This window comes from Siphateles boraxobius, unplaced genomic scaffold (assembly GCF_051911475.1).
Source record: "Siphateles boraxobius isolate OS27281-9 unplaced genomic scaffold, OSU_SipBor_1 61, whole genome shotgun sequence".
NCBI classification, from domain to species: domain Eukaryota; kingdom Metazoa; phylum Chordata; class Actinopteri; order Cypriniformes; family Leuciscidae; genus Siphateles; species Siphateles boraxobius.
Window position 1 is genome coordinate 10,577,501 of NW_027509188.1, and position 16,654 is coordinate 10,594,154.

At 37.2% G+C, this 16,654-nt stretch overlaps 1 protein-coding gene across 4 annotated transcripts in view; it reads right to left on the reverse strand.

Annotated features, from left to right (window-relative positions):
• terfa (telomeric repeat binding factor a) overlaps window positions 1-16,047 on the reverse strand; it is a 23,506-nt gene extending 7,459 nt beyond the window's left edge. The window contains exons 1-18 of one of the 4 annotated variants that reach the window (XM_077209339.1): window positions 15,816-16,047; window positions 15,029-15,124; window positions 14,831-14,955; window positions 13,427-13,519; window positions 11,724-11,864; window positions 10,379-10,500; window positions 6,126-6,476; window positions 5,876-5,962; window positions 5,337-5,423; window positions 4,002-4,088; window positions 3,833-3,904; window positions 2,943-3,029; window positions 2,282-2,368; window positions 1,621-1,707; window positions 1,255-1,341; window positions 1,086-1,157; window positions 461-544; window positions 241-321 (exon numbers count right to left, since the gene is read on the reverse strand). In XM_077209339.1, coding sequence (XP_077065454.1) covers window positions 241-321; window positions 461-544; window positions 1,086-1,157; window positions 1,255-1,341; window positions 1,621-1,707; window positions 2,282-2,368; window positions 2,943-3,029; window positions 3,833-3,904; window positions 4,002-4,088; window positions 5,337-5,423; window positions 5,876-5,962; window positions 6,126-6,476; window positions 10,379-10,500; window positions 11,724-11,864; window positions 13,427-13,519; window positions 14,831-14,955; window positions 15,029-15,124; window positions 15,816-15,936 — 1,967 coding nt within the window. In that variant the 5' untranslated portion in view covers window positions 15,937-16,047. Of the gene's footprint in view, window positions 1-240; window positions 322-460; window positions 548-1,085; window positions 1,158-1,254; window positions 1,342-1,620; window positions 1,708-2,281; window positions 2,369-2,942; window positions 3,030-3,832; window positions 3,905-4,001; window positions 4,089-5,336; window positions 5,424-5,875; window positions 5,963-6,125; window positions 6,477-10,378; window positions 10,501-11,723; window positions 11,865-13,426; window positions 13,520-14,830; window positions 14,956-15,028; window positions 15,125-15,815 lie in introns of all 4 variants that reach the window. The other 3 variants (XM_077209338.1, XM_077209341.1, XM_077209340.1) reach the window with 3 other exon arrangements.
• Between the last annotated feature and the right edge of the window lie 607 nt (window positions 16,048-16,654).

Sequence of the window (16,654 nt, forward strand, 5' to 3'; positions counted from 1 at the left end):
TCAGTTACAGGCAAGCACCGTCTAGGTGACTAGCAGAAAGAACACATCCTAAACACACATCTGTATTGCACTCTGCATCTGTAGATCTCAATCCATTTCTTTAAAGTACGCTAGTGTGTGTGTGTGTGTGAGTGAGTAAGTGTGTGTGTGTGTGTGTGTGTGTGTGTGTGTGTGTGTGTGTGTGTGTGTGTGTGTGTGTGTGTGTGTGTGTGAGAGAGTGAGTGTGAGTTCTGAAGGCACCTGCTGTCATGCGGCTCCTGTCCGGCTGTGTGTCTGTCAGACGGAGGATCCTCACACTCCTCATCACTGGACACAACCACCCTAGGGAGAACACACACACCGTATCACATCAGCTGTGTTTACATGCACATTATGGGATATCACATAAAAACTTTCTAGTGGGATAATGTTCATCCGATAACAGTATATCAGTGAGTTGTGTGATGTAACACGGTCACACCTGCGGTTGTTGTGTGTTTTCTTGCCCGAGCGTCTGTCAGACAGAGGAACGCTGTGACGCACAGGACTCAAGCGCGATTCACCACTACTACACACACACACACTACAGTCAACTACTGGACATAATACATAAACAAGAATACTTTTGTGCTAAATAATCAAAGACATGCAAATTCATGATCTTACACAATGTAAATGATAACAGGTGTTCACAACACTGTCAGAATGGAAGCATTTAAACCAGGGTTCATATATATATACATATATGTATATATTTGATGCAAATACTAATGGCGTAATGTTCCATGAAAGTCTATGTACACCTGTACAATTAGAAGAAAAATCCATGTATAAATTTATTTGTGCAGCCGATTTTATCAATTAAAAATGTATTCTATTATAAAGACATTTGTGTAACAAATTTCCTAAGTTTATTTTTTCCTCCAAAATTTTTCCAGGGGTTTCATGACCGTTCGAACCCTGCCAAATGTAATATTTTCCAGTATATTCCTGTTAATTAAAACCTTTTTTTTTTGTTCTTTTACTATTATTATTATTTTTTATATTTTTAAACATGATTAATTACAGTGAGTGATGTGTGACAGGAGAGCAGTGAACAGACGCACCTGTGAGCGTCTCTGACAGATGGAGTCGAGCGCTGAGCCGGTGAACACACCTTCGACACACTTGGGGATTCACTGACACACACACACACACTACAGTCAGCTAATATTACAGGACAACATGACTTTTTTTGATTCAGATCACTGTATGATTAAAGTCTTTTTATTTAACCTGTTATCACGCTGGTTGTCTGTGGATGTTCGTCTGACAGTCTGAACCTCGAGATCATCCGACTCTGGATCACTGCGAATGATGAGCCTGGAAAACACAGTTTGCCTTTAGAGAAGGATATCTACAACACTATGACGATGACTATAGCGATAACTATAATGATAGCTGAAACAATAACTATAACACTTGACGATGACTATAACGATAACAATAATGATAGCAAAAACAACAACTATAACACTTGACGATGAATATAACGATAACTTTAGCTATAACTAAAATGATAGCTAAAACAACAACTATAACAATATAGCGATAACTATAATGATAGCTAAAACAACTATAGTAAAAGTCTTTTTATTTAACCTGTTATCACGCTGGTTGTCTGTGGATGTTCGTCTGACAGTCTGAACCTCGAGATCATCCGACTCTGGATCACTGCGAATGATGAGCCTGGAAAACACAGTTTGCCTTCAGAGAAGGATATCTACAACACTATGACGATGACTATAGCGATAACTATAATGATAGCTGAAACAATAACTATAACACTTGACGATGACTATAACGATAACTTTAGCTATAACTAAAATGATAGCTAAAACAACAACTATAACACTTGACGATGACTATAACGATAACAATAATGATAGCAAAAACAACAACTATAACACTTGACGATGACTATAACGATAACTTTAGCGATAACTATAATGATAGCTAAAACAACAACTATAACACTTGCCGATAGCTATAACGACAACTATAACAATATAACGATAACTTTAGCGATAACTATAATAATAGTGGAAACAACAACTATAACAGTGTTATAGTTGTTGTTTCCGCTATTATTATAGTTATCACCATGACGATGACTTTAACTTTAGCGTTAACTATAATGATAGCTAAAAGAACAACTATAACACTTGATGACTATAACGATAGCTATAACGACAACTATAACAATATAGCCATAACTATAATGATAGCTAAAACAACTATAGTAAAAGTCTTTTTATTTAACCTGTTATCACGCTGGTTGTCTGTGGATGTTCGTCTGACAGTCTGAACCTCGAGATCATCCGACTCTGGATCACTGCGAATGATGAGCCTGGAAAACACAGTTTGCCTTTAGAGTAGGATATCTACAACACTATGACGATGACTATAGCGATAACTATAATGATAGCTGAAACAATAACTATAACACTTGACGATGACTATAGCGATAACTATAATGATAGCTAAAACAACAACTATAACACTTGACGATGACTATAACGATAACTTTAGCGATAACTATAATGATAGCTAAAACAACAACTATAACACTTGACGATGACTATAACGATAACTTTAGCGATAACTATAATGATAGCTAAAACAACAACTATAACACTTGACGATAGCTATAACGACAACTATAACAATATAACGATAACTTTAGCGATAACTATAATAATAGTGGAAACAACAACTATAACAGTGTTATAGTTGTTGTTTCCGCTATTATTATAATTATCACCATGAGGATGACTTTAACTTTAGCGTTAACTATAATGATAGCTAAAACAACAACTATAAAACTTGATGACTATAACGATAGCTATAACGACAACTATAACAATATAACGATAACTATAATGATAGCTAAAACAACTATAGTAAAAGTCTTTTTATTTAACCTGTTATCACGCTGGTTGTCTGTGGATGTTCGTCTGACAGTCTGAACCTCGAGATCATCCGACTCTGGATCACTGCGAATGATGAGCCTGGAAAACACAGTTTGCCTTCAGAGAAGGATATCTACAACACTATGATGATGACTATAGCGATAACTATAATGATAGCTAAAACAACAACTATAACACTTGACGATGACTATAACGATAACTTTAGCGATAACTATAATGATAGCTAAAACAACAACTATAACACTTGACGATGACTATAACGACAACTATAACAATTTAACAATAACTTTAGTGATAACTACAATAATAGCGGAAACAACAACTATAACTGTTATAGTTGTTGTTTCCGCTATTATTATAGTTATCACTATGACGATGACTTTAACTTTAGAGATAACTATAATGGTAGCTAAAACAACAACTATAACACTTGATGACTATAACGATAGCTATAACGACAACTATAACAATATAACGATAACTTTAGTGATAACTATAATAATAGTGGAAACAACAACTATAACTGTGTTATAGTTGTTGTTTCCGCTATTATTATAGTTATCACCAAGACGATGACTTTAACTTTAGCGTTAACTATAATGATAGCTAAAACAACAACTATAACACTTGATGACTATAACGATAGCTATAACGACAACTATAACAATATAACGATAACTTTAGTGATAACTATAATGATAGCTAAAACAACTATAGTAAAAGTCTTTTTATTTAACCTGTCAAATGTAATATTTTCCAGTATATTCCTGTTACTTAAAACCTTTTATTTGTTCTTTTACTATTATTATTTTTTTAAATATTTTTAAACATGATTAATTACAGTGAGTGATGTGTGACAGGAGAGCAGTGAACAGACGCACCTGTGAGCGTCTCTGACAGATGGAGTCGAGCGCTGAGCCGGTGAACACACCTTCGACACACTTGGGGATTCACTGACACACACACACACACTACAGTCAGCTAATATTACAGGACAACATGACTTTTTTTGATTCAGATCACTGTATGATTAAAGTCTTTTTATTTAACCTGTTATCACGCTGGTTGTCTGTGGATGTTCGTCTGACAGTCTGAACCTCGAGATCATCCGACTCTGGATCACTGCGAATGATGAGCCTGGAAAACACAGTTTGCCTTTAGAGAAGGATATCTACAACACTATGACGATGACTATAGCGATAACTATAATGATAGCTAAAACAACAACTATAACACTTGACGATGACTATAACGATAACTTTAGCTATAACTATAATGATAGCTAAAACAACAACTATAACACTTGACGATGACTATAGCGATAACTATAATGATAGCTGAAACAATAACTATAACACTTGACGATGACTATAACGATAACAATAAAGATAGCTGAAACAATAACTATAACACTTGACGATGACTATAACGATAACAATAATGATAGCAAAAACAACAACTATAACACTTGACGATGAATATAACGATAACTATAATGATAGCTAAAACAACAACTATAACACTTGACGATGACTATAGCGATAACTATAATGATAGCTGAAACAATAACTATAACACTTGACGATGACTATAACGATAACAATAATGATAGCAAAAACAACAACTATAACACTTGACGATGAATATAACGATAACTATAATGATAGCTAAAACAACAACTATAACACTTGACGATGACTATAACGATGACTATAACGATAACTATAATGATAGCTAAAACAACAACTATAACACTTGACGATGACTATAACTTTAGCGATAACTATAATGATAGCTAAAACAACAACTATAACACTTGACGATGACTATAACAATAGCTATAACAACAACTATAACAATATAACGATAACTTTAGCGATAACTATAATAATAGCGGAAACAACAACTATAACTGTGTTATAGTTGTTTCGGCTATTATTATAGTTATCACTATGACGATGACTTTAACTTTAGCGATAACCATAATGATAGCTAAAACAACAACTACAACACTTGACAATGACTATAACGATAACTTTAGCGGTAACTATAATGATAGCTAAAACAACAACTATAACACTTGACGATGCTATAACAATAGCTATAACAACAACTACAACAATATAACGATAACTTTAGCGATAACTAAAATAATAGCGGAAACAACAACTATAACTGTGTTATAGTTGTTTCAGCTATTATTATAGTTATCACTATGACGATGACTTTAACTTTAGCGATAACTATAATGATAGCTAAAACAACAACTATAACACTTGATGACTATAACGATAGCTATAACGACAACTATAACAATATAACGATAACTTTAGTGATACTATAATGATAGCTAAAACAACTATAGTAAAAGTCTTTTTATTTAACCTGTTATCACGCTGGTTGTCTGTGGATGTTCGTCTGACAGTCTGAACCTCGAGATCATCCGACTCTGGATCACTGCGAATGATGAGCCTGGAAAACACAGTTTGCCTTCAGAGAAGGATATCTACAACACTATGACGATGACTATAGCGATAACTATAATGATAGCTAAAACAACAACTATAACACTTGACGATGACTATAACGATAACTTTAGCGATAACTATAATGATAGCTAGAACAACAACTATAACACTTGACGATAGCTATAACGACAACTACAACAATATAACGATAACTTTAGCGATAACTATAATAATAGTGGAAACAACAACTATAACAGTGTTATAGTTGTTGTTTCCACTATTATTATAGTTATCACCATGACGATGACTTTAACTTTAGCGTTAACTATAATGATAGCTAAAACAACAACTATAACACTTGATGACTATAACGATAGCTATAACGACAACTATAACAATATAACGATAACTATAATGATAGCTAAAACAACTATAGTAAAAGTCTTTTTATTTAACCTGTTATCACGCTGGTTGTCTGTGGATGTTCGTCTGATAGTCTGAACCTCGAGATCATCCGACTCTGGATCACTGCGAATGATGAGCCTGGAAAACACAGTTTGCCTTCAGAGAAGGATATCTACGACACTATGACGATGACTATAGCGATAACTATAATGATAGCTGAAACAATAACTATAACACTTGACGATGACTATAACGATAACTAGGACACTAGTGCGACAGCTATCGCTGGTGTGTCAGTGACCTCTGAGGGGACGTCTGGACGGGTGAGCAGCCGTTGATCTGCGTGATGTTGTCCTGAGAGTCGTCTTCGCTGGGCTGGCTGTCGTCCTCCGTGACCAGGCGTGATATGGTCATGCCAGTGTAACGGTGTAACGTGACGCGCGGCTCGCGGTACCTCACCCTCTCCACCGGCTCCATGGGCGTCTCGGACAGAGCCAGGTCGAGCTCGGCACTGGGCGGCTCTTGGCCCTGTCGCTGCGCCTCCAGTTCCACCTCCTCCAGCAGCCGAGAGAACGGCACGCTCACGCCACACTCCTCGCTCAGCTCGCAGTAAACCTGACGCACACTCTGCAGACTCACACACCACACGCCGCTGACACACAGGAGAGACACACACAGCTCACGTCAGACACGTGTACGAGCCACATTTTACACAATTCAACATGTTTACGCAATGCGTGGCGCATCGATGTGCAATACGAGCATTTGTGGTTAACATGTATATAAATGTTGATTTTTGTTATAAAATGGTGGATGATTTTTCTAGATAAGACTCTTATTCCTCGGCTGGGATCGTGTCTGAGACTTTGAAGCTGAACAGAAACTCATATTTGGGCATTCAACCTGTTGGACTCCACTGAAGTCACTATATGGAGGAAAATACTGCAATGTTTTCTTTAAATAAACCTTTATTTCTTTTCGACTAAAGAAAGAAAGACATGAATATCTTGGATGATACGTGGAGGTGAATAATTTCTGAATTAGATTCTGTAATTAAATTAAATTCTGTAAATTCTACTTAGATTTGATTTATTTTTATTACAGTTTTAGTCCTTTTAGTACTTATTTGATTCAAGTTAATTGTCAAGGCAACATTTTTCAAGTTTTTAAGTAGTAATTTAGATCGGGATGCACCAATACCACTTTTTCCAGATGAATATGAATCATATTAGCTGGCTAAATTTGTTCAGCAAATAGAGGTTTCCTTACGTTATTTTCATGTTTAATTGAGCCTGTTACTTTCACTGTTTATTCTATAGCTATCTATCGTATGTCTTCTGTAATTTAATAGCACTGTACACATTTAGAGCCGCTCAAATACAAATAGTAGTTTATTAAAAAGCGTCAGCTAAATGAATAAATGTAGTTTGTTTTTACTAGTGCTGCACGATTAATCATATCGCAATCGCGATGTCAAGCCTATGCGATTAATTATATTATGCAAAATGCTGCTATTTTATATGAAATAGACAAAACAAATTAGGGCTATTAACGCAGCATCTGTTAATTTTTGTCATCCTTTGGCTAGTGTTACATAATCCCGCTCTTATTCATGCAAATGCTTTTAAACCATTCATGCACAAGTCAAAAGAGAGCGCGCTGCCTGTGAATGTCCTGACTGTGACTCACAGAAAGACGCGCGCCAGTATCATGCGCATGCACAGACCGCGCGCCAGAATACAGCTCTCTCTCGCTTGAACGAACAATAACACACACAATTATGGCAAAATGTCTTTGTCGAGTATCTTCGTAACATAAGAGCAGTCTTATGATGAACGTAAAGAGTTGTGACTCGTGAGAGAATGAGGCGCGTATGAGATCCGCGTCTGTCAACAGCACACAGTAGCCACTAATTATCTCTGTCGTTAAAGTTAATCAAAGAACAAAGGGAACAGAGAAAACACTCACTGCCCTTGACTAAAGAACTTTTGTAACTTTAATAAGGATTAGTCTATATATCATTTAAAAATGTATGCAGCACAGACTGTTTGATAACTTTATTCAATTTCTTTATATGCCCAACCTGTTAGACAGGAAGTTGTTATATTTTTTGAAGCCTAATAAATGTTTTAAAAAAAATTGATAGCTTTCAATTGTAATGATGGAATCACTGTAATGTAAGATGGCTATAATTAATGTTCAAAATTGTGGTGGTGGTGGTGGGGGTCATTTTCATCAAGCGGCAACATTCTAATCTGAAAAATGAAGCCTACCCGGAAGTGCGAAAAACTTACACAAAAATACATTGAAAATCCGCTAGGGGCGGGTCCCAAAAGGGAGCAAATGTCCATAGACCCCCATGTTAAAATGTCCGTTTTCACAGCATAAATTCATGTTTTTACAGGTTGGTCCCATGGACTTTTATTGTATTTTTCGATAGGTTCCGAGTGCCTGACAACTGTGAGGGGGGTGAATTTTTTCCTAACTCGTTAGTTTAGATCGTATTTAGATATAAAATGTATGACAAATAAGGGCGTGGTTAACTTTGATTGACAGCTGATAACGGGCTGCGCCGAGTGGAATTCCTGAAATTTGACGTCTCGGCCATGATCTGACACAACACATCATACCAATACGATAATTATCGCGATATAATTTTTCTCGATAAAACGATATCAAGAGTTCGATAAATGTTGGATAATGTTTATGCGCCAAAAACGGAACGAAACAACACGCACCAGTTATCCGCTCGGCTCAAAGCAGCGCAGCGCGAGCTCACGCGTTACTCTGATCGTCTCGCTCACGAGATCCAGTGAGAAGCGCTTGAATTCAGCCAAGAAAACAAATGTCTCAGTGATTTAAACCAGTTTAAAGGCAGATGAAACAGCGCTGACAAACTGGAGAAACACTGTGCGCAACGATACAGTCAGACTCTGAATTGACATGGATTTACTGTAACGTTAGACTAGTAATATTAACTGAACCATGAAATGTGGGATATACATATTGAATTGTATTATATTATTATTAATGTAGACAATATATTAAAGGACTAATGGAATATAATTACAGTATTTAATAACGTATTCAGTCTATTGTTTTTCATAAATACCATAGAAACCATAAAGTTACATTTTGCCATGATAGTGAGGTGTTATAGGCATTGCCTGGTTTTATCTGTGGTTATCATGATCTAAATGCATGATACTGGATGAACAATGGTTAATTTTCATAAAACTCAAATATATATTTTTTTAACAGATGTTACCGTTTTTGTTAATGAACATAAATTTAGAGTTAGGATGCAGATTTACTGTCAACTCACTGTCAAAATATGTGTTTTGAGACAAATCATGTAATATTAATATTGCAGCCTGCACTGCAAACTGTGCTGAAGATACGTGCCATATATTTTAGGAAAAATGACAAAAGTTTGAATGTTCTACCTCAGATTTGTGAAATGTTCTCCTGTTTGCCAGGTGTTTGTCATGATATGTTCTGACAATAAAGAGTAGCCTAGTTTAAAACCACAATTAACGCTCTGGTTTCTACAACTTTCACTTAGGAGCAAAAGTCTACCTTTAAACTTGAAAGAAATAAAGATTTGACATTTATCAAGATAATTATCGATATCGACTAATATAAAAAAATTATTGTGATAAATTTTTTGGCCATATCGCCCAGCCCTACCACCTCTGTATTCTTTCTGAACATTTGTATTGAAATATCGTGCATAAAATGGGTTGCTCTGCTATAAACTGCACTAACCGACACTGTAGGAGTACTTCGCTCCATTTTTTTCCGGTAAGTCACACCCCACTACTATTTCACGTAGTTAGCACTATTTAGCATCAATGTTTGTGTTTGTGGGCAGTGGCACTGCAACTCGTGTTGTAAAGAGAGCTAGCCGTTGTAAATGAAGAGCTTCTTTACAGACGCTTTGTCCATTTTTTTTACAGTCTATGATTTTTATCCAGATATCAATGGCTTATTGATCATTATAGGCGTTATCAATCATTTAGTTTTTGTTGCTAGTTTGAGTTGAGAAATACACATTTCAGCATTATCACTAATCTGTGTGTGCATTTTCTTTGTGAACCAAGCAAGTTGACTCCTGAAACCATTTGTTTATTATATCGCAATCTCGACTACCTCAATAATCGCAATATGGCATTTTCCCCAAATCGTGCAGCCTTTTTTTTAGTTTTTACCATATTTAGCACTACAATTTTTTTTTCAAATACAAATATTTCACACCAATATAATGAAGTAGAATGCGCACTCAAAGATTATTAATAACCCATCTTGTTCTGTCATATCTACCATATCTTGTTACCCCATTAAAAAGCTGTGCAATACATTTTAATAAACGTCTTTTAATTTTATAGTTTTTTATAATAAATTGTTTTACATGGTTTCTACGGAAACTTTTTAGTAATTCAAACTAAAAAGTAATTTTATTTTTTTAGCAATTCAGCTTGAACTCATTTTATTTCAGTTAACAGTCCTAATGTTCGCGAGGTGAAGCTGAAGCGGTGTCGCGTGTGTTATTACCCATGATCCTCTGCTGCTGCTGTGCTGGGCTTCTGCGTGGAGCTCCGCCCCCCCTGTGATGATGATGATGATGATGTCGTCGGCTCAGCGCTCGTGCAGAGATGTCCAGAGCGCTTCAGCATCTGCAGAACAAACACACACACAGTCACCAACGTCTAGAGGTCCGGTACACTTCAAGCTAGGGGTGTGTGATATCGACAAAAAAATTATATCTCGATATTTTCCATAACAATAAATCAACAGTATTTTGCTGAGTGCTTTTATTGTGTTGACACCTTTGCAGGATTATGTCCGCCGTGGACAGCTGACTCCTAAAGTTTTTGATATTCTTCATATTCTCTATGCTGGTCAGTTTGCAGCAGTGACAGAAATCATCTTGTCCAATAAGATAAAAAAAATGTATGGCCATTTTTCCTTTATAAAGTCATTTCTTTAACCTAATTAAATGCATGCATCCTTTTTTATTTATTCTTAAATGAAATCAAATCCTATTACAATAATAAGATTTAAAATCAAATGAAATCAGTATCAGAAATGGAGCAAAAACAGGCAATACTGTGTCTAAAATATAAGTCACTTATTAACTTCTTGTTTTTTGAACTGTTGTAAAAAATCAATATCACTTTTTTAATCGTGCTGATATTTAGAGAAAAAATCGGTACTCTTGGTGTGATATTGATTAACTATATTAAATCATATAAATATAAAAGATATACAAAGGTATTTTTCCCATTCAGAGTTGACTCCAGAAACTAACTCTATGAACATGGAAAACAGTGATAGGTGAAGCTCTTAACCTTTACACTGAGGAGAAAATCCAGCGCAACTTTGAGGAGACCAAGAGAAACATGATTATGTATTTCTGCTCAGCAACACTGGACATCAACCACACGGCGATCGCCAATCACTTTATTACTGTCTACTTTCTATGCATAACAGCTCTATCCAATAACGTATTAGACAGGACTGTTAGACAGATCGTAAACTAATGAACACGGAGAAGGCGAGCGCTGTGAGCTCAGTACATCAAAATAAAATTCACAACGAGCTTGGTTTACGTCACATCAGAGTTCCTGCTGCCGGTGCGAACGCAACCAGGAAAACGTTCCTATGGTATCCATTAGTTCTCAGGGAAACACCCTGGTGGCGAGTTCCTATTATCAAGATCCCACAACTATCCGGTGCGAAAATTCCTAATGTCAAACCACACATCTCTAAAACTACAATCACGATATTATCACAGAGATATACATCTCACACCCCACTTCAAGTGACGTGGGTTCAACTGAACGAGCGTGTGCAGTTTGAGCCGCTGCTGGTGTGGCGTGAGGATGAGGAGTCAGACCTGCGTGAGGAAGGGCTCGGGGACGCGGTACAGCCGCTCGATGAACTCCAGCATGTCCTGCTTGAAGTCGCTGTACGAGATCAGCTGCAGAGCCGAGTGAGACGAGCACCTCCGCTGGATCAGGCCCGCCAGCAGCTTCTTCTGCACACACACACACACACACACACACACACACACACACACACACACACAAGGGATGGGTATTTTAAAGCTAAATTAATATTTGATGATCGTTGGGAATTGGGAAAAAAACACCTCTCCCTCACGTGCTCGTTCACTCAAATCCCGCTCCGGCATTACATTTCTCTGTACTTTACCATACGTGTTGTAGCCATTAAAGAATAGTTTCATATTTATGTTTAAATAAATGTTAATGTTGTTTTTTAATATCATCCACAATCAGGAGACACATGGAGAGGGTCAGACATGATTTTGACCACTTCATTAAGTTTTGTTTTATAGAAAGCATTTATTTTATTTTGTATAATTTGTATATTATTTCAATCAATGTTTCATCAACCAATTGCCTGTATTTAATAAATAAGAAGCAAATATAGCAGACAATATAATCAGGACATGACCACGCTCTGGCCATCACCGCATCAGCACCGAAAACGTGTTTTTTTAGACAATAATCGCACAACCTATTGGATTAAAGCCCTGCACGGGCCTCAAATCTATGCCCTACCCCGACCCGTGTCCGACAGCTCATCAAAATTATCAGCCCGACCCGAGTCCGAGCCCGTTTTCTTTTCTTTCTTTCTCACTACACAGCGACAGCCTGCCCTATTTGCAGCCATAAAAATAGGTCAGTTTTGTTAGTTACGTTTCTTTTCATCTATTTATTGTTAATTTAGACAAATGTTTGGAGCATTTTGTTTTAAATGACGACCAAGCAGCCGAGCCGACAGCGAGTAAAACATGTTTGATCAATTTAGCTTCTCAAATCAACGCTAATACTTTACTTGGCTACAATAAAATCCATAGATATAAAACACTTAAAGCATATCGCACAGACAGTTAGTTTAATAAATGTTTATTTATTAAACCACATTGAGTAAAACAACATTTTTTGAAATACTGAGGCAGGCTCAGTCTGCTCGCAGCGCTCGCAAACGAAATGAGCAATAGCCTACAATCTAAACAAATTAAATTAATTAAAAACAAACTTGCAGGTTATCTTACCTCAAAAATGCACCACAGAACATGGCCATTCTTTTTCCAGTAGTTTCCAACAGTTAAACGAAAATAAAGTCCGATCAAACGAAAAGTTAGAACAGTCTCTTACTGTTTTCTCTTAATACTCTCCATTTCACATGAGGCGAATCGTGGGTCGCGCAGCTCGCGCTGACGAGAAACCTCTTCTGTGTGCGTGCGTGAGACTGTCATCTCAGTCATATGTCAGTGTAATTATAAGATAGGTTAAAAACAGGTTATGAAATGTCTTTTTATGTTTGTTTTTCTATCGTCGACGTCAACTTCTCCTATTTTATTTTAATTAATGTCTAAAAATATAAAAAGGATAACCCAAAAAAGGCCCGAGGCCCGGCCCACATGTGAACTATGACGTGAAAATTGGCCCGAAGCCCGGCCCTAGGGGCGTAAATAAGTCGGGGCCCGTCGGGCTCGGGCTGAAATGCAGGGCTTTATATTGGATATTCTATAAATAAAGGAACTAATGTAATATTATGAGTGGCCCTCACCTTCCCAGCTGAATCTGCGGCTGCGCTGAAGTGCCTGTGCAGGATCTCCTCGGCCTTCTCGAACTCTCCACTCCTGATGCACACCATTATGAGCTGTGCACACACACACACACACACACACACACACATCACTGACCGCTTCAGGGAAACAGACGACTGAGGCTTGCTGTAATCATCTATGATCCCGCATTTAAGAGCTCAAAGAAGTGAAATAATGTACTTTCAAGATAGTGATATGACGTTATTTTTGCTGGCAATAAGGTTGTTACAAAACTAACACTTGCCTAAATAATGTACAGTAAAACCACAAGTATTATAATACACAAGTATGGTATTTAATCCAAAAATGATCGTTCTGTCATCAATTACTCGCCCTCATGTCGTTTCAAACCTGTAAGACTTTCCTCCATCTTCTGAACACAAATGAAGATATTTCTGATGAAATCTGAGATACATCTGTCCCTCCATTGACAGAGCACGCAACTACTACTTTCAAAGACATAATTAGAGTAATCCATGTGACTCTAGTGTTTAACCTCACTTTTATGAAGTTACGCGAGTGATTAGTTTGCGCAAAAAACAACAACATAATTTACCACTTTATTTACAGAATATTAATCTCCAACACGTTCATGAGAGCATCACGACACATGCATGTTGTGTTAACGTCGTTTATATGTGAACGTGTGACAGATATTAATATTCTGTAAATAAAGTGGTAAATTATGTTTTAGTAATTGTCTACCACCTTTCTGGGCCTGAGCGGCTTAAAATGGAGGGACAGAAATCTCTCAGATTTCATCAAAAAAGATCTTCATGTGTGTGGAGGAAAGCCTCACTGGTTTGGAACGACACGAGGGCGAGTAAATGATGACAAAGGGTTGAAAATGAAAATTTTAAGTTCGAATTTTAAAAAGATGTTAAGTTCTTCAGTTGGCGATTGCCGCCGTTTATTAGGCTGCCGTCACTTTAAATCCTGACGCACGGACACAACGCACTGATACACAGCCGAGTTTATTCCAAGTGTTTACTCTCACTGCAGACATAACCGACTGTTTACAGGTGAACACTCGACAAGACGGGGATATTGACACAATCGTGTGTGTATTTGACTGTTGCAGAGCAATAAGCCGTGGAAGAGAACTGAATCAGAAACCCGACTGTCAGAACATGTACACTTTCTTTCACATTCAGCTGAGCTCGAGCGGCTTAAAAACGCATGCAAAGATACATTTGGCACAGCAACGTCATGCGAGTGTAATCGCGATAGAGCCGATAGCCCAAGATCTAAACCTGTTCTGATATATCTAGCGGTACATCGGCCGCCCCTGTTGTCCCGTGCAGTCTAGGATGTCTGAGATTGGTGTATTGCACTGCAGGTGTGTGTGTGTGTGTCGGTCTCACCATCTCTGCGATGGTGTTGTGCACGCGCTGCTGCTCTCGCTGCGGGACGTCCAGCTCTCGGCACAGCGACTCCAGGACGGCCAGAGCCGACTCCAGCGGCGTCTTCGGCTCCTCGAATGTCAGATCTGCAAGACACACACACATACACACGTCAGTGCCAGAAACATACATCAGACACACACACACACACTCACTCACCCAGCTTGTCCCCGTTGTTGACCCTGGACAGGAACTGCATGCAGCGCAGCTTGAGGACCGTGTCTCCGCGCCCATCCATGGGCAGCACCACCATACCTGACAGACATATATATATTACACATGATATCAGGTCTACACACACACAATATTCATACTGTGAAAATACTGATTTGACATGAAAACATGGTTTCACATTACAAAATTTGCTTAGTATCTAATCTTGACACAACACACAGTGTTGGAAAGACTAGAGGATGCAAATCTGTGATAGTAATATGATCCAAATCATTTCATTTGTGTACACTATAAAATGAGCAGCATCACACATATCAGCATAAATCAGGTCTACACAAACTTAATATGTATCCTGTGAAAACATATAGTTTCATATTACAAAATTAACTGCACTAGGCTATATACACTCTTTTCTAATCTTGACACAACACATAGTGTGGGAAAGACTCGAGAATCCATATTTGTGATCGTAATATTGTCCAAATTATTTAGTTTTTGTACATAATAAAAAAAAAGTTCAGTACAGCACATTCGCTTTACAGTAACCTCAAACTTATATAACGTTAACTCTTTTAAACTTTCATGGGTGACTTTTTTAACAAACGTTAAGTCTGTATTCCAAAGTACTTCATTTATTTCACTGAATAATTTGTCATTGTAAAAAATGAAAAAAAAAATTAACAGACTTCGGACGGAACTTGTGCTTTTAGCTCCGCGCTAAAGCTAACATGCGCGCGCCGATGTAAACAAACTCGGCGCTCGCGCCACTTACTCTCAATAACGTTGGTGATTTTCGCGAAAACCGTGTAGTCTCCATTTCTGAAACTCTCGAGCGCCTTGAACACGCAGACGTCGAAAAACCACCGGTTGATAATGCGCTCGTCTTCACTCATTCTGGCTGATTGTATTTAATATTAGCAGTAGCACGCGCATCACTCACTCACTGACTCCCGCGAGCGCGTACAGAAGGGAGGGGGCGTGGCACCGCGTCACGGCGGAGCCTCTGATTGGACAGGAGCGACGGCGACGCCATAAACGTCACTTGAAAGTAATATTTAAATAATAAATAATACAACGCTCTTATTTGCAAATGGTATTCTGTCCTATCCTCATTTTGACACTGAATTTATCTCACTTCTTAATTCTCTTCGTTATATAAATAATAAAAAAATCCCTAAGATTTATTAAATATTATGAAGACACCATAACATCACAAGAAAGTAATATTTAAATAATAAATAATATAATGCAGGACGTTAGTCGTAAGAATTGTACAAATTAATATATTAGAGAATATTTTGTTCCCCCAGTGGGTAGTTGCTGCAGTTACTTATTTAGGTTGAAGTTTACATTTTTATTTTGAACACAAATTTGAGAAATTAAATCATGTTTCAGTATTTGTATAACTCTTTGTTTTGTTTACTGATCCTGAATGTTTAAATAATAAGAAATAATGCTATTGTATATGCTAAAGAGTAAAGAAAATCCACCTATTTCAACTAAAACTTAGATTTATAATAAAATTGCAGACAACTTAAACTTAAACAGCATTTCAACTTAAATTATATTAGAACGCGGTTTAAGTTGAATTAAGTTGAATCTCGTATGACT